Genomic DNA, 24,681 nt, shown 5'->3' with positions numbered 1-24,681 from the left:
AGTAAAAACAGGATGCTTGACTAAATCTGCCATCCAATGCACCCACCTGGGAGTAAGACCCAGATCATGAGACCCTTAATCTCAGGGTTGCGGGTTCGAGCCCCAGGTTGGGCAAGATTCATACATTGCAGGGGGCTGGACTAGATGACCCTTGTGGTCCCTCTTCCAACTCTATGAACTTAAGCGGGGCTTATTTCCAAGCAGTGGCGTAGCGTGGGGGGTGCCAGGGGTGCCGGCCGCACCGGGCGCAACATTTGGGGGGGCGCGTTTGGCCGGCCCCCCTCGAGGAAGCGGGAACCTCTCCAAGGCGGGAGAGACCTCCTCCCGCCGCCAGGTTTCGGAAGGCTGCTCCGAAGCCTGGCGGTGGGGCGGAGAGACCTTCTCCCCGCGCCAGCCTTCGGATGGCTGTCCTGAAGACTTGTGGTGGGAGCAGTGGCGTAGCGTGGGGGTGCAGGGGGGGCTGCCGCACCTGGCGCAACTTCTGGGGGGGGGCGCGGAAGAGACTCAAGTGCTAAAATCCACGGGTTAGGGGGCGCAAATTACTTGCCTTGCCCCGGGTGCTGAGAACCCACGCTACGCCACTGTTTCCAAGCAAACATGCACAGAGCGGCACAGTACAGGTGGGTCCTCACTCTGCCTCTTCCACGTCCAAAGCAGACTTGCCCGAAGAAGCTGCCCTTTCAAGCCTTAGCGCCTGCTACCTAGCAAGGGCCCATGGCCACCTCCTCCGAAAGGATGACAAACCAAGTAACTGTCCTTTATTATTGTCGTGTTATTATACTCCCAGCCGGCCTCGTAGCCCCGACTTGAGCGAGAGGGATGGGGGATGGGGAGGGGGGAAACACCGCGGCTCAGTTGTTTATTCTTCCCCTCCTCGGCGGTTACCGGAAAACGAGCCGGCTCCGGCCATCCAGGAGCTGACGGGAAGGCGCCTCTCTCGCCGTCTCCCTACCTCAGCCCCTCGGCTCCCCTCCCCGCTGCAGCCGGGAGAGAGAGCGAGCAGGAGCCGTTGGCACTCACCCTGCCTCAATCCGCGAGACGGGGCGCGAGCCCAGCCCCCCCACAAGAACCCAGACACCAGCCGCCTGCAGCCGGAGAGCAGCGACATGGACGCAGCCATCTTGGCAGAACCTCCGACGGCTTCCGCTTCCAGGTTTCATTGGCTGGCGCGAGAACGCGCGGGTGGGGGGAGCCGCTTTCTTCCTCGCCCGCCCCGCCTCCTGTGGCGGGAAAAAGCGAAAGGCGTTGAAGTGCCGCCATTTTGGTATCCAAAGCGGGGATGGGGGGGGGGGCGGACGGGGGCGCGAGGATGGGATGTACTTGGGCCACGCCTGGTACACGCTTGTTATTGGTTGTTATGGCAGATTCGAAATTTCATTTTTCATTTTTCCTTTTAGTAATAGATTAAAAAACCCAACATTGTCAGCTGAAATTTAGGTTACCAAAGCACACTTTTCTTTCGATTTTTTTTTAAAAAGGTCATTTTATACACTGAGCTATATAACCTGTTTTTAATATTGGGTTCTAATGCTTTAATATGCCTGTTGTCTTTGTCCATGGAGTTTTCTTGGCAGGGATACTGGAGTGGCTTGCCGGTTCCTACTCCAGGAGGATCACGGCTGGTCAAAACTCTCCACTATGCCCTGTGCGTCTTGGGTGGCCCTGCAAGGCATAGCTCATAGCTTCTCCGAGTTATTCAAGCCCCTTTGAGAGCTGGACCATAAAGAAGGCTGATTGCCGAAGCATTGATGCTTTTGAATTATGGTGCTGGAGGAGACTCTTGAGAGTCCCCTGGACTGCAAGAAGATCAAACCTCTCCATTCTGAAGGAAATCAGCCCTGAGTGCTCACTGGAAGGACAGATCATGAAGCTGAGGCTCCAATACTTTGGCCACCTCATGAGAAGAGAAGACTCCCTGGAAAAGACCCTGATGTTGGGAAAGATTGAGGGCACAAGGAGAAGGGGATGACAGAGGACGAGGTGGTTGGACAGTGTTCTTGAAGCTATAAACATGAATTTGACCAAGCTGCAGGAGGCAGTGGAAGACAGGAGTGCCTGGTGTGCTCTGGTCCATGGGGCCACGAAGAGTCGGACATGACTAAACAACTAAACAACAACAATGCTTTAATCTGCCCTGGGACTGTAGGATGAAGAGTGGGTAATTAATCATCATCATCATCATAACCCACCCTGGCACTTTAGAATGAAAAGTGGGTAAACAACAACAACAACAACCACCCATCCTGGCACTGTAGGATGAAGAGTGGGCAATTAATACTACTACTAACCCATCCTGGCACTATAGGATGAAGAATAGGGAAAATACTAACAATAGCAGCAGCAGCAGCAGCAACAACGACAACCTATCCTGGCACTGTAGGATGAAGAGTGGGTAATTAATAATAATATTGTACAAATCTTTTTCAGTACCCTAAAGTATTGGGAGGATGAGATATAGGCGCCTTCCCTTTGCTTAATCACTAGTTTTACTGGGGTACAATGCCAGCCTCTGCTAAAAGAATTTGAGTGGTGCTGGTTAGCTACTTAGCTGCATTCAGGGGATTGGTAGTGGTGTGTAAAGCCCTGGGCAATTTGGGAACAGAATACCTAAAATATTGTTTCAGCCATTGTATATCCAACTGAGCTTCCTACAGGTATTGCCACAACAAGAGCTCTATGATGTACAAATCAGGCCTTCAGTGTGGTGGCACCTGCCCTTTGGGACTCCCTCTTGCTGCACATCAGACAGATACTGTCTCTTTTATCTTTTTGGTGCTCACTGAAGAGCTTCCTCTTCCAACAAGACTTTTAAGAAGATTTATATCCCAGCCTTTTTTCTTTATTGTATTTTAAAAAATATTTTCATTGCAGATGATTTTATTGTAAATCATCCTGGGGTGGTTTATGGGAAGTGATTCATAAATTAATGAATCACATAAGAAATGACACTCTGAAATAGCTAACCTTGTAGAAAAATACGAGTGCAAAGTTATTTGCATTGCTATTTGTGAATGAAGTATCTCAAGTGAACTTGTTTCATGTTGCACGGACGTTACCGCAACAACCTTGTGGCATTTACCCTTTTAGGTGTAATTTCTCTTAAGTGCAGGAAGTAAGTCCCATTGAACTCATACAGAATTCCCTGAACTGTCATAAATTCATATACAAATACACAGTTCATTGAACTGTCAACCACTAACCTTTTACAGGCTGTTACTTGGAACATACATGTTTATTTAGCAAAATGTATACACCACTTGATTGTAACAAAACCTCCAAGCAGTTTACAAGAAATATTAAATTGTCAGGAAAACAGTTAAAAACAAATAATGAAGAACATTTTAAAACAAAATCAGCAGTAAACTAAAAAGAGATTAATACATGTCTCTATAAAAGGTAAAGGTAAAGGTAAAGGACCCCTGACAGTTAAGTCCAGTCGCAGACGACTCTGGGGTTGTGGAGTCCATCTTGCTTTTAAAGGCCGAGGGAGCTGGTGTTTGTCTGCAGACAGTTTTTCCGGGTCATGTGGCCAGCATGACTAAGCCGCTTCTGGCGAAACCAGAGCAGTGCACGGAAACGCCGTTTACCTTCCCACTGGAGCAGTACCTATATATCTACTTGCACTTTTGGCGTGCTTTCGAACTGCTAGGTTGGCAGGAGCAGGGACCGAGCAACGGGAGCTCACCCTGTCACGGGGATTCAAACCGCTGACCTTCTGATGGTGGTTTAGTGGTTTAGACCAGTGGTTTAGACCACAGCGCCACCTTGCCTAAACAAAAATGTTCCAAGCAGGCGCCAAAAGGAATACAGAGAAGGTGCTGACCTGATGTCAATAGGCAGGAAGTTCCGAAGTGTAGATGTTGCTACTCTGTAGCACAGGGAAGTGCCACTGCTGTGGCTGCTGCAGTGGCAGTAGTGGCATCTTCCACTGCTGCCATCCTTGTTGAGAAAGGGGCCTGCAGTGAAGCAGGTTTGCTGCTGCTGCTCACCAACTGCAGTGAGATTGATCTGGATGGTGCAGACAAGTTTGACCCCTTCCTGCTGCAGAGATGGTGAGGCATGCAGCTGTAGCTGTCATGGCAGCTGTGGGTGGAAGACAGGAGGCTGTGAAGAGCACCTGACCTCAGCACAGCTGCAGGATCCACCCTACTTAGCCCATCCGTGCCATGCTGTGACTTCCTTCTTTCCCCCCCCCCAACCCCTACCTCAGCTGTATGACACTAGTCCTGAAAGTGGACCTCTCCACCTTTTCCAACAGGAGGAGCATCAGCTCATAGGAGACAAGCAGATCAGCACTGGACACACACACACTGCCCCATGCATCTACTAGAAGTGCATCTGGGTCCTAATAGATCATTGCTTCTATTTTGTCTTTTGTAATACAGTGGTACCTCAGGTTACAGACTCAATTCGTTCCAGAGGTCCGTTCTTAACCCGAAACTGTTCTTAACCTGAGGCGCACTTTTGCTAATGGGGCTTACTGCTGCCGGCGCGCTGTTGGCGTACGATTTCTGTTCTCATCCTGGGGCAAAGTTCTCAACCTGAGGTACTACTTCCGGGTTAGTGGAGTTTGTAACCCGAAGTGTTTGTAACCCAAGCTACCACTGTACTTAAAAAATGTTATCTGTGTGAAGTATTAAAATGGCTATTCTTCAGGGTCTAGCCTTCATCTCAGAAAATCGTGAAATTAAATATTTGAATGGAAGGCAAATGCATCTTTATCTCAGTGGACTGGCAGAGACAGGAAGACAAAAAGCAGTTTTTGACATAGCTAAAAGCCTGTTTGAGAAAAGGCTTCATGCTCCATTTGAACGCATGTTCCTTTTACCCCAGTTAAACAGGTTTTTAAAACAATACAGAAACCAGTTTATGAAACGGAAATGTGGGATAAATGTACACACCAGAAAATGCCATCTGACTGTTGGACAGTTTTCAGCTTTCTGTCCACAACCAAAATGTCAGTGCATTCCTTTCCTTCCAGCTCCTCACAATACCTACTATCTAAATTACCTACGTTGCTAAATGTTTTCATTTAGCTGCAGTTATTCTGTCATTAAGTATGACCAATCCACTGAAATGAAATAATCTAGATTGTTTAAACTCTTGTTAGTGAGCCAGCATGTAGGACTTTGGACCAAAGGTAGGCCCATATATTACAAATACTCGAACAATGTAATGTTTCCTCTGAAGTATTCTTTGCTGGACACTTTGGAGAAAGGACAATGAACTAAATTGGCCTGTGATCAAATCCAAAAAGTAGCACCAATCTTCTTCATTTAATGGCATCTAGTGGCAATTCATACTTTCCAGAAGTGACCAGGCAAGTGGCGACCTGTCAGGCTAGTCTATGCGAAAATGTAATTTCTTTTCTTTTATACATAAATAACATTTCCCTCCTAAAGATGCATTAATTAATCTCGATCCATACCTTATGTAATGCCACCTGATTTAATGCAAATTAACTGTTCTCAAAGCAAATTGGAATCAGAGAACAGCCTGAACATTTGTTTCTCATGTTTTCTTTCCTTATCTGATCAGACAGCATTTTCTGTCGTGATTGTTAAGTGTAGCTAATTCAATCCCAAGGCTACAAACTGTGTGCCAGTTTGGATAGAAGGCCTTAATATTTTTTTTGCAGGCTAACCATAGCTTTGATTCTTCCCTGCTCTTCTGTATTTGGAAAGATTATAAGATTTGGTCCGAAAGCTTTTCGTTGAAGGAGAAAGGGGAGAAAAATAATGATAGAAACTACTTGTATGTTGCAAGAAAAGAGTGTTCATCTCTCTACAGAAGGGGTGGCCAACCCTTGTTCCATGGGCCGCATATGAACCCCCATAGGTTTTGTGGTGCTTCCCCAGGACCCCTCCAAAATGTGTCATTTCTCAAAATAATTAATTTTTAAAATTATTTTTAGCAAATCCTTTGTTTCCCTTGATGTGATGCTATGATGTCAAAAGGTTTCTTTTTGTAGACCCTCAAGAGCACCCCAATTTTTAAAAAGTTTCAAAAAAATTACATTTTTTTCTTGATTTTTCCCATAGGTCCCCCACTGTGATGCCAAAATAGTTTTTGTATCCACCAAGGCCTCTTGTGCCTCATTTGCTTTGATTTTTTGCTCTTTTTTGCTGGCTGCTCTTGGGGGTTCGCTGCTGCAATTATGTGCTGCCAAAGAGTATTTGTAATCACCCCGCCCCCCAAAAAGTGTATTTCAAAAATGACTATACTCACTTTTACACTTTGGACATGCAAAGTTTGACATAAGGAATTTTTTATTATTGATTTTTAAATAACAAATTTAAAGTAAAAGAGAATAAAGAGAATGAGAGATGGAGAGAGAGAAAAAGGGAAGACACCCTCTCATTAAAAATAGAATAACCTTTGATACATCCACACAAAAGAATGGTTTCAAATGTAAGAAGGGGAGTGAGGCCCTTGGACCATTGCAGAATACGATATTTCAGCGTGAGCGTTGACCATGGTTCATGTGACACTTGATATACGATGGTCAATTTTTAGCTTTATAAGCCAAACTTAAACTGAAACTTTGGAAATAGGGGCTGTGTCTTGAAGGAAACAGGCAGCACTTGCTTGCAATACGCCCCTTGCCCCCGGGTATTATAGAGTAGGCAGGCTCCTGTTTTGGAAGAAGGAAAGTGGAGCCATTATTACTGTGATTTGAATATTCAAGAAAAGGGGCTTTCTCTCCATCTGACTTACTCTTTTCCTTGTTCGTCACTTCATGTTATGCCTGCCTGCTTCCAGCCACAGAGGAAATGTTCAGGCTCCCATTCCCCTCCCTGTCCGTGGCCTGCCAATGCTAATGAATGGCATGTGTCTGCCTTGCAGGGTACCTCCATCCAAACTGCAGATCTATTTCATTGGCGGGCTGGTAGCGTTTTAGACAATTCCTAATTAAAGAACTAGAGAAAGGAGATGGAAAAACCTATTAGGTCATCCAGTTCCCACACAGTAATGCCCTATTCAGGTTTGCTCCCCACAGGACATTTTCTTCTCCTTTCCAGAGGGGGCACTACAGGTCAGACTCACTGCTATTTTTATTAAACAGTCCTCCCAGATTTAAGGAACTTCAGGAAATTTCAGCAGCAAGTTGGCTGCTGGATTATTATAGTCTACATTTTTGAAGTCATAACTATTAATTCTTTGTGGCACCGGGAGATACCTTGGGGCAAAAAAACCACCCACATTATCGTTAGATCTACAGCCTCTCACAAAATGAAACTGGAAGACATAGGCTATAATCCTAAACCAACTTTCTGGCACAAACTCTATTCCCTGCTTTGAAAAGACTTGACAAATCTGATTGCCAGTGGCAACTGCTTCTATCGACTGCACCTGCCCTGACAAGAATACTGAGCAGCATGCAGATCCCCACTTCCTTCACGATTTTGCAAATTGGAGAGAATTTGCAGGTCTCATGCACACCTTTAGGACAGGCAGAATAGCTCCCTTTTGAGTTCTCTGGCGTTAACTTGGGGGATAGGTGGGGATCTCTCAATTCCTGCTGAGCTTTGGAGGTGTTTCCACCTGTCTCTTTACTTATTGGAATATTTATAATCCACACTTTGATAACAGCATATAAAGGCGGGACACATCACACAAAATATAATAAAAAGGCATCCTTTAAAACATAATTCAAAAAATCAGGAAATACTGGTTGTGTAAAAGAGAAATTCCTATTGTGAAGCCTTGTCTAAACTATACAGTTTTCAGAAGACGTCTGAAAGACCCGACATCTGTTGCACAGCCCACCACAATAGGAGACCTACTGAATCCTCTGCATGCTAGGGAGCTTGGGGGCTGATGTCTTGTGCCCTTTTAAGGGGTGGAGCAGGCAGAAACAGAGACATCCCAGCTGCTCCTGCCTCCTCCAAGCCCAGTGCAATGTGGGAGCCCTCCTCTCGCTTCCCCAAGTCCTCTGTGTGTGCCAGAGGAGGTGTGTGCATGTGTGCGAGGTGGTTGGTTGGTGATGCCCATAAAAAATGATTGCTCCTCTGTGGTCATGGGGAAACTCAGCAGCATGCAATCTGGGAGATTACCCTTGAATTTTGATTTGGAGGTAGAGTTCTTGATGACATTTCATTGTCATCAGATTATGTTATCAGAATGGGAGTAGGCTCACCCACTCGGGTATATTTCCTTTGTAAGCATGGATCTTGAACCCTTGCTGGGGAAAAGCAGTTTGTGCAATGAGGGTAAAGTTGGATGAGGAAAGTGCTGGGAGAGGGAAGGGAGTGCCCTCCTCCTGCTTCCTGCCTCTTGCTTGAAATTGTACCTTCCTGATACTTCTTTGCAAAGGTGAAGCAACAGCCAGCATTTAAAGGCACATGGTGGAATCAGCATATGTAGTTTTGCCCGGATGGACCATTAGAACATTCTCCTGGAAATGATGCATTTAGAATATATAATGGGAATCTTTGCTGCCACTTCAATTTAGGATAAGGCCTTAAAGCCCACAAAAAGGCATAACGGTGGGAAAATATGAATAACAGAGGATGATGGCACACTGAATAGGGAAAAGGGGGAACTGGCCTCAAGATGAAAAAGTGGACTTGAAAACAACATGTTTATATCGCCAAGGTTTCTTGGTTTTCCCAGTGGACATGGCTATTTTTCATAGTAAAACAACCAAGTCATAATTTTATTAGATTTCCTTCAGGCTAAGTGTAAACAAGTCAAATCCAGTGGGGAAATTAATTGAAATGTATTTTGCAACAACATTCTAGTCTAAAATGATTTATTCTACTACAACGTTTGTTCAATAAAGGAAAAGTAAGTGAAGATTTAAAGAATAAGGTTAAGAAAGCAAACATTTGAAAGCAAAGAAATCCAAAATTAAACAGTTCCTTCCCTCGGGGGCTAGCACATGTCCTCTCCTTTGCATTGTGAAAGAGGTGTTAAAACAAACAGCAACTTAAACCAAAATAATTGGACACTTTAAATGAAGTTCACCAATATCAAATAAAATAACCGTTGTTACGTTGTTTCATTTATTCACGTTTCCCACAAACTATTAATTTATGGATTGTGAATATATTAGCTATACCTTCCTTATTTTGCACTTTCCTCTGCTTATTCCTTTTGTGCTTACCTCATTTACTGGTGCAGATTTAATGCTATTGTGCTGGCCACTTGGGTGGGGTAGGGTGGTGGCAGGAATGGTTCAGTTTTCAGTTCTTTTGCTTTTTGGCAGCTAACTTTGCAATTATGATTTTTGGCATTGCAATTATTTGTGTACTTGGTACGCCAGATAGCTAACAAGAGTATCCTGCAGTTAAATATATCTGATATTTGCTCCTAAATAGAAAGCAACTGTGCTAGTACTTGCCTTTATTTCGAGACATTCCTTAACTCTCTGAAACCTCCCACCACCACCTCCTTCCCTCCAATAGTTTCTGCCTTACTACAAATCTCATTTCCTTCTCACTGTGTAGCAACACATTTTCCTCAGGAGGACATAACCCTATACCTACATTCATATGCAAGCCCAGAACGACCGGCATTTGCAGCCCCTCAGCACTATTCTTCACCACTATCTCTTCAGCCAACAAAACTTGGTCTCTCAACTGTCCTTCCTCTATGAAAACAGAATATTTGGAAGGAGGGAAAAGGGAGAAAATTGACATTCAAATGAAGATTGCCACTAAGCATTGGGACATTGTCTTATTTTTATCTGCCTATTTAACAATTATATATGGCTTGCGGGAGGCAGTGGAAGACAGGAGTGCCTGGTGTGCTCTGGTCCATGGGGTCACGAAGAGTCGGACACGACTAAACGACTAAACAACAACAACAAATATGGCTTGTAATAAGTGTCAGAATAAGTGGTTTACAAAAAGCCAACTTTAAAAGTATCAGTAAACAACAGCTGAAAACAGGCATTTAAAAATATTGACTTCTTGGTGTGAGTGGGCAAGAGAGGGAAAATGGGCCTGAAACCCGAGGACAGGTCTGGCTCAGCACGTCTTCACCTGCGGAAATATATTACCATGGGATACATTACCATGGGAACTAATTCTTATAGTAATTCTTAGTTGGAGACCGTTTGGGAAAGCTCCCTGGGGAAAGTGAGTTCAGAAAGCTATTTCCCCACAGATAGGGACTGTACCATTTCCTTAAGGAGCTGGGTAAGGAAATCAGCCTTCTCTCAGTCATGCTTCACGAAGAAGGCTTAGGGAAGCTCTGCAGTTCCTCCAACAAGCTTCCTCCCTGGACTAGGATTGCTCAGGGTATGACTTTCCCTTGTCCCAGCTTCCGCCGTTGTAGCCCGGAAGACCAATCTGACCCTCTCTGGGTCCCGCCCCCCCCCACTTTTCAGTGAGAACCATCATGATGATCTTCTTTAGGCCTTCTTATGACTGCTTCAGCTGGATGGCTTTATTCTTCTATCCAATTCTTTGTGTTTTGTGTGTGGCTTATTCGCCATTGTGTCTTGCTAATGAACTATCAATTTCTTCTTCCATGTGATTAACCAATAACCCCTCCCCAAGAAAGAACCGTCGCATAACTGACCTAAGCAGGATGATTAAAAACTGTGTGGAAATAAATTACTAAGCAAAAGTTTGCCTTATGGAGATCGAGAAAAGAACAAGGGCTTTTGGAATGATGCAGCAATAAAAAGAGAGTCGCCAGTGTGGTGTAGTGGTTAAGAGCGGTAGTCACGTAATCTGGGGAACCGGGTTCATGTCTCCGCTCCTCCACATGCAGCTGCTGGGTGACCTTGGGCCAGTCACACTTCTTTGAAGTCTCTCAGCCTCACTCACCTCACAGAGTGTTTGTTGTGGGGGAGGAAGGGAAAGGAGATTGTTAGCCGCTTTGAGACTCCTGAAGGGGAGTGAAAGGCGGGATATCAAATCCAAACTCTTCTTCTTCTTCTTCGTGTTGGCAGATTCTGTCGAAAGATTGTTGACCGGAAGGAGGAAGCTATGGATTTGTTTTCATATCAGATTCCTGGCAGAACCTCCTCAGAGGACTGAGAAAGGGAGTGACAGACCTGTGAAGATTAACGAGTAGACGGTAAAAGTGTTTTTCTTTATGGAAGCGATGAAATACGGTAGCTGTCTGAATATGACTCTTGGACGAATGAAAAACCCCACACAGGATTACAATTTGTTTCAACCCGCTTGTGGAGACTATCAGAGGTCACAAAGAGAAAGGAAAAATATATGAAAATAACAAGAAGAGATGTGGAAAACAACAAGAAAGGATTGGATAGATTTGTGAACATTATTTGGACAGATTTGTGGACATTAAAGCAGCAGCAAGAAGATGATTGGATCCCCTTCGGAATTTGAAATATGGGTACCCCCAACAAAAATTTAAAATTCGGCTTTGTAATTTGGAATTTATGTGATTTGATTTGATTTGATTTGATTGGTCGGTTAATAAAAATTATTTAACAAAAAAAAAATTCTTCCTTCCTTTCAAGCCTGGAAGAAGCAACAGTATTTTATTTATTAGTTTCTTTGAAAAAAGAAAATCAGTATACATTATTTGGCAAACTGAGTAGCGGAGCTGGCACCACTCAGGCAAACATGCTGGGTAGAATAACAAAAACAGGCCAAATGGATCTCTCTCCAGTTTCTGAAATCAATGTACAATTTTAGCTTCACTGTTTTGGGTGTCTTCACCGATTGTACATCTTTTTACTGATGTTTTCTCCAAGCCTTCCCTTTGCACACTTTACAGAGTTTGATTCAAGTTTTCAGGCAGTTACTGATAGTTGCCAGCTTGGAAAAGATCCGATATTAATTCCCCAATGTTATTCTGATCCTTCTAAATTGGCCAGAGCAGGTGACTTTTGGGTGACCTCTGGAAGGATAAAGCACTGAGTAAAGAGAAAATTGGAAGAAAAATATTGATGTTTTTGATTTTATAAAATCTTAATGGGTGGATGTGAGATTTAAACAAAGATTCAAATTGGTTGGATTAGAAATTTTAGGTGAAGGTTCATGTTGACAGTTATGTCATCCAAGCCAGTTTACTTCATTTCTAATCAATGTGTGTACCCTTTGCTCTGCATTACACATTTCCCAATGAATGTTTGTTGATACAGCGATGGAGACATTTTCATTACTCAGAGACCTGTGGCCTGTGAGAGGTGGGAACTGCTGTGAAATACAGCACTCTTGTTCTTCTCCTCAAGAAATCATATGCCTTTTAGTCAGGTGGGTTTAATCTCCCAGCAAAGTTTCATGAGAATACGTTTGAAATATTGACTATCTTAGCGAAGGATAGTCATTTTTAACCCAGATCTTGGAGACCCCTAGCAAAGTTTATTGCTGGTTCTAAGTCTCGGGGGACTGCTCCACCACAAATGAACTCATTTTACACCTGTCTAACTCATTTCTCATTTCCACTCTTCCTGCTTTCTCTGGCATAGGGTATCTGGTTCATGTAAATGTTCTGAGCCATTGTCTGAAAGTAGTAATGTACTGGATGGATGTTAATAAATTGAAATTTAATCCAGAGAAGACAATGGGGGCTGCTATACTATTACTATTTTACAGTAGTACCGACCCTTTCTTGGTGCAATGCTGCCTAACCTCAGAAACAAACTAGGATGAATGCTCAAAAAACAGGTTGTCTGAAAGTGCCCAAATGACAGGACTGCTGATATGGAAAGAGGAAACCAACCCATCTTGGATGGGGTAACACTTCCTTGAAGACTCAGGTTTGCACTTGTGAGGTATTCCTGGATCCTGCCTCCTCGTTCTTTGATGCTCAGGTGGTGCCTAGGAGTGACTTTGCCCAGCTTAGGCTGAAATAAAAAAAATTCCTTCCTGTAGCACCTTAAAGACCAACTAAGTTAGTTCTTGGTATAAGCTTTCGTGTGCATGCACACTTCTTCAGATGTATCTGAAGAAGTGTGCATGCACACGAAAGCTTATACCAAGAACTAACTTAGTTGGTCTTTAAGGTGCTACAGGAAGGAATTTTTTTTATTTTGACTATGGCAGACCAACACGGCTACCCATCTGCAGCTTAGGCTGGTACGTCTATTCCCGGAGTGGTCCAGTCTGGTTGGGGCTACACATGTCTTAGTTACATCAAGACTGGATGACTTCAATGTGCTCTATGTGCAGCTACTTCTGAGGTGTGCCTGGAAATTTCAGCAGGCTCATACTGTGGCAGTCAGAATGCTGATATGAACTAGACCATGGAAGCTTGCAAGTCTCATTAAAAGAGGCACAGTGACTTCTGGTTCATTTCTGAACCAGTGCTGATCATTAACTTTTAAAGATTATAAATGATTTTGGATCAGGGCATCTAAAGGACTATCTGCTCCAGGTTCTGAGACCCTGAGCTTATCCCCTGAAGTCCCCAGTGTAACCATATTATTGCCATCTGGAGGGCTACTCTTGTGCACAGCAGAAGTGGGACAACACCCCCCACCCCCTGGGACATTAGTGGTATGAAAAGTTACAGAGTTTTCCTGCAGGACACGCAAACAAAGTATTATGACCAACCGAAAACTTTTGCAGGTGCCAACGGTGTTGGAATTGTGATTGCATATAACTGCCCTGGTTACGTGAGCACAGACCATGATGAATGCTCGATAAATAGTACGTCCGCAGGGGCCCTCAAATGCAACAGTCTGATAACTGTTTATTTCTTCTGCTTTTTCCCAAGTTAATTGGCCATAGTAGAGAGTAACGAGCTTGGGAAAGTTTTCTTAAAAGAGGACAGGTTAGATAAACAACCTCTGGGCGGCTCTATCAGCATGATGCTGAAGCTTACGTAGGTGGAGAGATGCACAGCCGTCATAGTTTATTATTATGATGAGCTTGGTCTGTGTTCGTGCATGGCTTGTGAAATGGGGGCAAGAACATATGTCTGAGACTTAGACTCTTGTTGGCTACTCGGTTTTTTGTGTTCATGTCACTGAGATTCTAAACAAAAGCTAGAAGTGAAGTGGTTGTAAGGAAATGCTTGGAGAGTTTGAAAGTGGTGGTGTAGCAGTGGTCCTTTCTCTTGAGTGTCCTTCTAGCATCTGTATCATTAACAACAGAGATGAAATGGTTTTAGGAAAGGAAAACTCTTTCAGAAAGCATTTTTTTTCTGTAGGCATTCCTAGCACCAAAAAGCATTGGCAAGAGTAGGCCTAGGACGGGGAAGAAGCTGCAGAAAATATGTATTCCATGGCAAAGGAGCTGTAGGAACAAATGCCAAAAGGTCTGACTTAACCTCACTTTCTCTCAGCCTTAGTTCCCCATTCGTAAAATGGCACGATAAGCTAAAATATGGATTGATGAAATACAGTTTGTAAAGTCCTACTTAATGTTCTCAATATTTTTTGCTATTGATAGTTTGGAAGGATCTGTTTCTGTAGACTTGGACCATCAATTTATATAATCTTTGCAACAACTCTGCTAGATAAAATATTATCACCTCTGTACAGCAGATAAGGGGCTGACTAATGGCCTAAGTTTACCCACAGACCAATGCAGTGGTTCTCAAAGTTTTTATAGTGCTGGAATCCTTTACAAAATTTTGGCAGAACCCTTACAGTAAAATTCAAAATTATTATTATTATTTTAAAAAGCAAAGCAAAACAGAATGGGGTTGATTATTGGGAGATCAAGGAAGGGAGAGCCAGACAGAGTGGCAACTTTTAAAATTAGTGACCTTGAGACTTAAAAAAACTTGGCTGTTGATCTCCTCATCTCTGATAGGAGAAGCCTATGCTTTGCTCCAGCTCATTGGAAAGTGCAAAGATTCCTATGATGTGGGATGGCACAGGCAGCCTGGCATTTATATTCTATACAATTAAATATCCTGTTGGACCGTTTAAAATCTATTATTTGTCTCTAGTGTTACTTGAAATTGTTTCCATGAAAGGAAGTTAACACCCTCCTCTGTAGACTGTGAACTATTTAGCACATATAGACAAAAAACCTAATATATACTTTCCTGGATTCTTTTCAAGGAACTGTAGAGCCTTGTGAAATCTTTTAGACTGCAATCCTATGCACACTTACCTAGTAATAAGCCCCATTTAACTTAATCGTACTTACTGAATATACATGCAATGGATTGTGCTGTTCATCATGTTTTAAAACACAAGTTCCTGTTTCAGTTGAATACTTTCTTCCTAAACACTAGGAAAGAGGTTTCCAGCCAGAATCTGCTCCTTGCATTTGAGAACTTTGTATGGATTTCCCCTCATCAAACTTCCTTTGAGACTAGCAGCTTTGACATGTGAGTGTATTTGAGAACATGCTGGCTCAGCAGAACCTGTGAGGTCCTCATTTGTCTTGTGAGAAAAAGGACACAGAATTCTCCTCCAGAATTTGGGACAGGGCTACCTGCTTTGAGCACCACGTCCTATTTTCAAATTTTATGCCAATGCATTCTTGGCTTTTATGTTTCAGGAGACATCCTTTGTTTCTTCCACTAATTTGAGGGGAAATAATTTCTGTAATCTTGTAGGGGATTTTTTTTTTTTTTGAGGGGGAGGGGGAATGAAGCACAGTGCTAGTAAAATAACTACCAGGGGCACCAAATCACTGCTCCTTTTTAGCTACGATCAAGGTCCATAAAAAGCTGTGAAAATGAATAATGCAATGCATTTTGTGTGTTATTTTCGATAGTATATGCATTTTGTGCAAACTTTGCCCTAGTATAGGCATATCTGTGGTTTGCCAGGGATAGTACAGCTTTATCATTCATGAAGCCCAATGCATAATTAGAAGATTTTTAATGGTTTTGGCTTCAGTCCCCAACCAAGCCCAACATCACTTAATGGTGGTTCCTGCACTATTTTTGTTATGTAGTAACATTAAAACTACTTTGAACAGATGTAAAGGCATGAGCAGCAGTGACCAGGAACAGGTCCAAACGATGCAGGAGAATGAAGCTATGATTACTCAGAGCAAGAAGACTCGTTTGCTCAGAACTAATGGCCAAGATGAAGTCTGACAGGTCCACACAAGTGGGCTACTCTCCCAGCAGGGAATTTACAAGGTCTTGCCTTATGTAGCCACTTCCACTTACTAATGGAAATGAAAACCAGATATGCCCTTCCCAGCAGCTGCCTCGCCACCACCAGAGCTTTGCATAACTCTTGCTCCACCGTCCTTCTCTAGGGGAGCTCTATAAAATAAACAGATTCATTACATGCGGATTTCCTCTTCCTCTCCTCTGGTTAAACAAAAAGCCTATTAGAAACAGAAACACACACATGCACAATGTAATTATGCATATATATACATACATACACACAGAAACATGCACAGCACAAAAATATTCACTTCTCTCTCTCTCTCTCCATAGTTTTGCAAATATGTAGCTTTATAGTTCCATGCACACTTTACCAAATGCAAACCGTGTAGTAGAAGGTTCAGTTTGCACCTTCATTTTGTTTGTGATGTTTCTACTTAGGTGGGGTTGCCATATTTCAAAAAGTAAAATTCCTGAAACATGCAAAGTTCTTGAGCTTTTGGGGGGGGGGAACCCTCCCCCCAAAATAGTGATTTTAAGCTTTTGGAGCTGTTTCTGCTTCTCTTCCCTTCACATTGCCATACATCCAGGTTTTCCCTGACATTTTGCCGATTTGGCAAAATTCCCTCCGACGCCATTTTTACACCCGAACACCAGGACATGTCAGGAATTTTCCTGATGTATGGCAAGCCTAACTTAAGGCCAAGCTGGATCCTCTGTTTCTCCATAACAGCTGAATCAGGAGAGGATCAGTGTCTCTGTGGGTGAGGGGTTTGTGTGTTTGAGACATCGGAGAATTATTATTATTATTATTATTATTATTATTATTATTATTATTATTATTACTACTACCCCGTCCATCTGGCTGGGTTTTCCCAGCCACTCTGGGCAGCTTACAGGACATATAAAAACACAGTAAAACATCTAACATTAATTTTTTTGGGGGGATGAATTTAAATCTTTGGATGGGGTTTTGCTTCCGCTGAAGGAGAAAGTATACAGTCTGATCCTGGATACACCTGAGGCTCAGGTGGCCTTGGTGCTTTTTCCCAGCTTCAGCTGGTATGACAAATGTGGCTGTTCTTGTACTAGGATAGTTTGATCCTAGTAGTCCAGGCATTGGTAACTTTAGCTTCAGCTTCAGCTTAAACTTCAACTGCAACTTCAACTGGATCACTGCAACCAGAGGCGGAGCTAGCTGCTCTGGCACCTGGGGGGCGGGGTGAGCATCCTAGGGGGGCGGGGCAGAGATGTCAAACTCCCCCCCCCCGGGATGACATTTTCCTCCACCAGTGACTGCAATGCACTCTAGGTGGGGCTTCCCTCAGGCTTGGTCTGGAAACTGCAGTTAGTGCAGAATTCCACTGCACAAATGCTGACACCATGAAAGAGATCTAATAAGAGTCGGGGGGGGGGGGTGACGATCATATTGCTTTAGCCAGACATAGGGTGCCATCAAATGGTGGCTAAGTATTGTAAGTAGGTGTGATTTTTCAAATTTAAACAGAATTATATGATAACAATATTTCTGTTTAAGTTTGAAAAATCAATACAGAATGTTTAAAAAACTAAAAGCAAAAGAATTTGAAAACGGGCCATTCAGATATTGCCAATGGGTAATTGGCAACAAGATTGTTTACGTTCTTGGATTTCCCCTGAGAAACGTAAATCTGGATTAAATGTGGGGCGGGGATACAGGCTAGAATTTAAATGCTGATGATGTTGTGTGGATGCTGCAGAAATACAGCATTCACTTTAAAAATGAGTACTGAACAATATCCTCAGGAATCCCTAGTTCAAATTGATGGAGACCAATCAAGGTTTTAAAAAAGAAGCAGCTGATGGCAGCGTGGCCACGTTCCTAGAAAAACAGAAGCCGTGTGGAAACATTTCTTACCTTTGTTTGAGGCTCCATCTCCCTTCTCACCACAAATTGCTTCCAGGGACTGAGACAGCAACTAAGACCACAGAGTTCAGCCAGTGCTTCAAACAAATTCTGGTTAACCAGGAATCTCTATCAGCTCCCGCCAGCCTTGTGCCTACATGCTTGCCTCATGGCTGAGGGAATTATTTGGTTGCATCTGACCTCCTGGAAGGGTGTGAGGTTTGAGGACCTTCCCAGAAAAAGCTCAGAGATGATTCTGTTTCCATGGCCACAAATATCTACATTTCTCTCCTCCGCAATTGTTTTCCCCAAGTTTTTGTGTGCTGTTTTGATGCCATTGCCCATCCACACCCAACTAACGCTGATGTCAAGTAGAAGGGAAAAAAATTATAGTGAGGGAATGATTTTTATTTTTATTTTTTGCTGTTTGGCATTTTGATCTTGAATAAGCAATGATCTTGGTATTCTAGCAGGCTGATTTATCGCCTAGCAGGGAATATGGTGTTTGAAATCACCTCCTTTTACTGATTCAATAGAATTCAACAAGTGAGAAGTCACTACTCAAGGTGTCCTGTGAGTAGGGGCACCATCGTCTGACAGCACCGGGATAGTGGTGGGTGGGATTTCAGCCTTCCTGCTTCTTGCGGCACCCTTGCCAAATCCTATGGGAGGATGGAAACTCTCATGGGATTTTGCAAGGAATTGAGCAGCTGTGGGCTTAAAAGTCTCAGCTGCACAGCAACTTAGGCTATTTTGCCCCATGTGCTCCCACGAGCTGTGAGATCAGGACCGGGTCCTCCTACTGGAGTAGTCATAAGAAACATACATTTTACCTCGAGGGTTCTGGAACTGGAATGTTGGGATCTCATTAATGACAGGCATTGGCTTGAATTGTTCAGCCCAGGCAGGTTGGATAAAAGCATGGTTGCCCCAAATGGAAAGGCCCTACTTCATAACCCTCCCAAGATGGTTCGCTGGGAGTACAACCAGGGCAAGTGTCATAGGGTTAGCTGCTAGTATGGTCATGACTGTGACTCACACATGGGACCACACCCCAGTCAAATCATAACTATGGGCAGTCTCAACGCCCAGGTAACAAAAAAGACAACCCCTCTTCTGCCTTTGCCACCAAGAAACGACTCAGTTCAGGATGGTGTGAGCTCCCTGGGCTTGGCCCACATCCTAAGGACCCATTGATCTCTCCCTGATGCTCATATCCACTGTTAAACAGCAGTTTGTCTCTGGGAAGGCTTCACCCATGGTTTCCAGATTCTAGCCATGGGTCAGCATTGCACCATTGATGCTCCCAATCCAATATCAGTAAGGGGTATGCTTCATATCACAGACAAAATGATAGCAAAGGAAGTCAAAGTGGGCAGAATCACTGGCCCCTTCTCTCCTCCCCCCTTTTCTGGACTTGAGGATTCCTATCTCCATCATTCCAGACAGTATCCAAAAAGGCACCAGGTGAGTTCTGACTGATTCACAACCCAAAGGGTTCTTCAATTAAGGCTCTTGTACCACTTGAGCACTGCTCCATCAGATGTACCTCTTTCAGCAAGGTGGTGGAACTCATGCAGAGCTGTAGCCCAGACACCTTTTTGGCAAAATCCGATACCCATGGGTGTTTTGGGTGCTTCCCAATCATCAGAGGCTGCCTGGAATGCTGACCCAACCTTTACACTTCTGCCATGCCATTTCCCTCATGTATAACCAAATAAAATTGTGGCCTGCTTTACCCAAAACCATTACCTAAAGTATATTGCTTCTTCTGTACACATGAAACACAAATCTGCAACTGCTGCACAAATAAATAGTGGCAAAAATCTGACATTCCATTCTTATCATTTTTAATATTGTAAAAGGCATAGTGGAATACTTGCAACTTTGCTACCACTTCCAGCCACCATGATTTAATTTTCAGCTTTAAAATGAGAACATTAGCTAAGAGATAGATCACCCAGTCCAGCATCCTGTTTCTAAGAGTGACCAGCCAGCTATTTCAGGGACGCTAACAAGCGGGGCTTGTCTCCATTGTTTGCCCTTCAACTGGCAAAGGGATGGGAAACTGGTGGTTCTCCAGAGGTTGTTGAGCTGCAACTCTCATCATCCCTGCCCATTGAGCATGGTCATCAACATCTGTAGGGCCATAGATTCCTCATCCCTGCCCTACCAGCTAGTATTCAGACGCATAATCCCTCCTATTCGGTCTGCAGTTTCCTCCTGGATTCCTTTTTATAATTGAGTTTATGTTGCTCCAATGCTCTGGGTACCAATTAAGGTGGAGAAAGAGGGAGAGAGAAAACACCAGGACCTGCATTGTGGAGTGTCTTCCCTCCCTCTAAATAAATGAGAGATGTGGGGCAAGCCCAACATCCTCAAGGGCCCATAAAAAAGAAGCCCGTAAACCAGGAGTGAAGGAACAAGATGAAGCAATCCAGTTAAGCAGGGAGGAAACCACCAATTAGGAGTAGCCCCAAAGGAATTTTTTTTGTGTGGCCTGAGGGCAATTTGCCAGAGGTACATTTTGAGTTGGATCTGGGTTGGCTGAGAAGGGCAGATGTGGTGAAAACTGCTCCCCAAAGACAGCTTGCCCTTCTAACCTCCTCCCTTGTGTCTCTGAAAGTCGAAAGAGCTTGGGCTGCCCTGGAGTTTAATAGCAGTGAGGCAAGTATACCAAGACCTGGAGGGGAAAATGATACATTCTTCTTTCAATTTAAATTATAAGCAGGACAATTTGATCCAGTAGCTAACAGTAAGGTGGGCTTGCCGTACAGTAATACATATATAATCATGGCCAATAGGTTATTTTATGAGTGGGATAAATGCTGAGAGGAATACAGAATATTAATGCTAGAGTAGTGCCATTAAATCCCTGGTTATTTACTGAGGGAAATCCAAACCCTCTCAAGGCACACCAGCAGCTTACATTTAAAGCACTCTTATACCACTTTAACTGTCATGGCTTCCCCTCAAAGTATAATGGGAACTGTAGTTTGCTAAGGGTTCTGAGGGTCGTTAGAAGATCTTTATTCTGCTCACAGAACTACAGTTTTAAGAGTTCCCTGTGAACAGGGATTGATTATTGAATCACTGAGAATTGTAGCTCTGGGAGAGGGAATAATTTCCAGGCCTCAGACTCTCTACGTACGCTCAAGTAAATGAGACTCCAAAATTCCCTTGGCTGCTTCCTCCACTACTTCTAACATACACCATCTAACAAATACCAAACCTAGTCTTGATTCTCCCTTTTCCTATCTATGGTTTTTGCACCATTTTATTTGTTTAAAAGGGGATTACTCATGCTGTGTCCAGCCTTTCCACCTGCGTTAGATATACACAGTCACTTGGAATAAAACATTATCATATTGGTTGTTCTTTGAAGTATCCATAATATTCCTAGATCATAGTGCCCACAAAAGGCCACAAAACATCAGCAGAGCCCTGGCTACTGCCAAGCAGAAAAGTCTTTACTTCCTGTACAGTATTTGGGAAGCAGTGCTCTCTGAGCAGTCAGTGTAAAATGGATAAAATTATTAATAGATTGAGGATTGCTTTATTGCATAGCAAATGTCCTACACTATCACTTTTCCAAAGTCATTTGAGAGGAATGCACATTATGTAAACTTGCCACCATGGGCTTAACAAATGTGGCAAAATGGGCATGATTTGCACATGGCTTAACAGGAACACAAGCAACAGAAAGATTTAGGCTTGATTTGTGATCTTTTATTTCATCAGATTAACTATCTCTTTGCGTTGACTGTGCTATGTCTGATGTCAGAGTTGTATTGTCCTCCTTCTCCATCTCTGGCAGAAGACAGGACGATCCAACCAGAATCGCTAAGGCTGAAATGCAAGGATGTGGCTTGTGGGCTGACTATGATTCTGTCTAACAAAGACCAAACCACTGTGCTGTGGTTCTTATTCTCTTCATTCATTCTAGCTGCTCAGACTCTCTTGGGGGGTTCAGGCTGTCCACAGGGCAACTTTGTGGGGAGACACATCTAGCTGGAAATCATTGACCAGTTCAGTTAATCCCCAGCCTTTTGTTTGGGAATATCACTACGTCAAAGGCCGCTATGGACATATTGCCTGGAAATAAGGAAAGATTGTTGTAGAAACATGCAGCTAAATGGATTTCATTTCTGGGTCAGGATTGGGAAAGGTGGATGTTTCTCAAACAAAAACATATTTTGCTTCAGTCGAATAGCTCTGGGAGGGGAATAATTACGCTAGAAACCCATTGTTTAGGCTGCTATCCACTGCATGTCTACTCAGAAGTAAGTAACACTGGGTTTTACTGAACTTGTGCTGTTGGGGAATAGGGAACATATGGCTCTCCGGATGCTGCCTGTATCCACCAATGTATTCACTTAACAGGGAATAAGTGGTGATAAGTGGTGGATACATGCAGCATCTGGAGAGCTACATGTTCCCTATTCCCCAACAGCACATGTAGCTCTGGGAGCAAGGTGGTAAGTTTACCTTATTGATACATGAAAACCCACTCTTTAGTGCTCAAGAAGAGCAAACGTCAGTCAGGGTTTTCAGAGGATTGCCATTTGTTCCAATTCAGCTTTAAAGAGCAGGTTTTCACATGGAAAGCTCAAGAAGAAGAAGGAAAAAAGTGCTTAGACACAGAAGTTTAAAGTGTGGAGCATGCCTGGAAAGAGCAGAGGAAAGCTAAATGTGGATAAGTGTGCATAAACCTCAGGAAGACACCTTTGTTTCTGTATGCAGTTTGACATGGGGATTTCTGTTGTATCTTAATTACATGTCAGATTGCTGACAGAAGAAATTTGCTGGTGTGAATTCAGTATGTGATTTCTGTTCCATTGATGGGGGATATTTTTTTTAAAATGGAATTTCCGAACCAAATGAATGCAAGTCTGGAAATACCAAGATAGATCGGTGGAGCAGTTATTCAGATTATAGCAAGAGAATGATGCAGATTCCTTCCTACTTCCATAAAAACCGCAACATTATGGAAAAACTGAGAAATTTGCTTGGTCAATTAACATTTCCAGGGAAAAATGAGATTTCAAAAGGAGGGGTGTAGGTGGTTTTCATGGGTATGAACCACTAAGACTTTTCTTCCCGATTCATTTTTGAACTTTGATTTCATGTTACGAGAAGTTAGTGAGTCAACAGTTTGTACTTTCCCTTGCTGAATCCATCTAGAATGGCATAACAAGAATGGCATAACTCAAGCACCAGAGGTACCATCTTCTGAATGGGATGAATTGCCATTACTTTTTTATTTTATTTGGTTGTAAAATTCCAAGTAGCGTTTAGACAGTGCTATGTGGAACCTGGGCAACTTTTATTTTAATTGCTTCCCTTTTGTAGTTTTCAATTGCATGTGAGATTTACCTTTATTCTCTAAAATTGGGTCTGTTTTCTTTCGCTTTATTGTCTTCGATCTTCACTGCTGTGTTACTACAGCACCTACAGAAATCAGGATATAAATATTGATCGTGGTGTTTGAAGGCATATACTGAATAAGATAATGCTGGTTATAGCATAGCAGAATTTGTTCGTTGTGGAAGTGTAATGTTTTAAAAATATCCTCCATCTTAAAATTTCATCCAATATGCCAAAATCTCTCAGTTAAATAAGTTTCTCAGCCCCTTCAATATCACTATATAATATTGTAAATCAGGGGTCAGCAAACTTTTTCAGCAGGGGGCCAGTCCACTGTCCCTCAGACCTTGTGGGGGGCCGGACTATAATTTGAAAAAATAATAATGAATTAGTTAATTCCTATGTCCCACAAATAACCCAGAGATGCATTTTAAATAAAAACACGCATACTACTCATATAAAAACACCAGGCAGGCCCCACAAATAACCCAGAGATGCATTTTAAATATTAAGCACACATTCTACTCATGTAAAAACACACTGATTCCTGGACCATCCATGGGCCAGATTTAGAAGGTGATTGGGCCGGATCCGCCGCCCAGGCCTTAGTTTGCCTACCCATGTTGTAAACGGTGGCCCCAAATAATGCTGCTCTATTTGTTGTTTTCTTTAAGATCTGACAGTGGCATGCAGGCTTACCAGATTGTGGTTAAACCGCTATCTGATTATACACCAACCACCAGATTGTGGTTACACTGTCAGCTGATTATTACATCAACCGAAATGCTTGGTTTCCCCCTCTGTGACTCCTCTATGAAGAAAGATTGCGGTGTTTGAAAACGTTTTAGTTTAGAGAAGTGGTGAGTAAGAGGTGACATGATAGAAGTTTTATAAAATTATATATAGCATAGAGAAAGAGAGTAGAGAAACCTTTTTCTTTCACACTTGAAACTTGTGGATATCCAGTGCAGTGGAATGCTGGAAGAGTCAGGAGAGATAAAATAAAGTACAATGGTACCTCGGGTTAAGAACTTAATTTGTTCTGGAGGTCCGTTCTTAACCTGAAACTGTTCTCAACCTGAAGCACCACTTTAGCTAATGGGGCCTCCTGCTGCCGCCGCAGCACAATTTCTGTTCTCATCCTGAGGTAAAGTTCTTAACCCGAGGTACTATTTCTGGGTTAGCAGAGTCTGTAACCTGAAGTGTATGTAACCCGAGGTGCCACTGTACTTCTTCATGCAGTGCATAGTTAAATTATGGAACTCTCTCCCACTGGAGGTAGTGATGGCCACAGACTTGGATTGCTTTGAAAGAGGATTCAACCAATTCATGGAGGGAAGGGCTCTCAGCAGCTACTTGCCATGATAGCTATGCTCTGTCTCCACAGTGGGAGGCAGTAAAGCTTCTGAAAACCAGTTGCTGGAAATCACAGGAGGGGAGGGAGCTCTTGTACTCAGGTCCTGCTTGCG

The 24,681-nt window shown here is 43.2% G+C and overlaps 1 protein-coding gene and 1 long non-coding RNA gene across 4 annotated transcripts in view; one reads left to right on the top strand and one right to left on the bottom strand.

Annotated features, from left to right (window-relative positions):
* Positions 1 to 1,176, bottom strand: part of MRPS18A (mitochondrial ribosomal protein S18A) — a 36,580-nt gene extending 35,404 nt beyond the window's left edge. The window contains exon 1 of one of the 3 annotated variants that reach the window (XM_082216275.1): positions 1,021 to 1,176. In XM_082216275.1, coding sequence (XP_082072401.1) covers positions 1,021 to 1,120 — 100 coding nt within the window. In that variant the 5' untranslated portion in view covers positions 1,121 to 1,176. Of the gene's footprint in view, positions 1 to 885 lie in introns of all 3 variants that reach the window. The other 2 variants (XM_082216274.1, XM_082216276.1) reach the window with 2 other exon arrangements.
* Positions 1,051 to 16,138, top strand: LOC309528661. Its single transcript, XR_014217866.1, has 4 exons — positions 1,051 to 1,153; positions 14,086 to 14,193; positions 15,124 to 15,219; positions 15,819 to 16,138. It is a non-coding gene; the product is annotated as an uncharacterized lncRNA (long non-coding RNA).
* Positions 16,139 to 24,681: the final 8,543 nt, after the last annotated feature.

Source organism: Podarcis vaucheri, assembly GCF_965113315.1.
Source record: "Podarcis vaucheri genome assembly, chromosome: 3".
Lineage (NCBI taxonomy): Eukaryota > Metazoa > Chordata > Lepidosauria > Squamata > Lacertidae > Podarcis > Podarcis vaucheri.
This window is presented reverse-complemented; position numbering and strand designations above follow the sequence as displayed.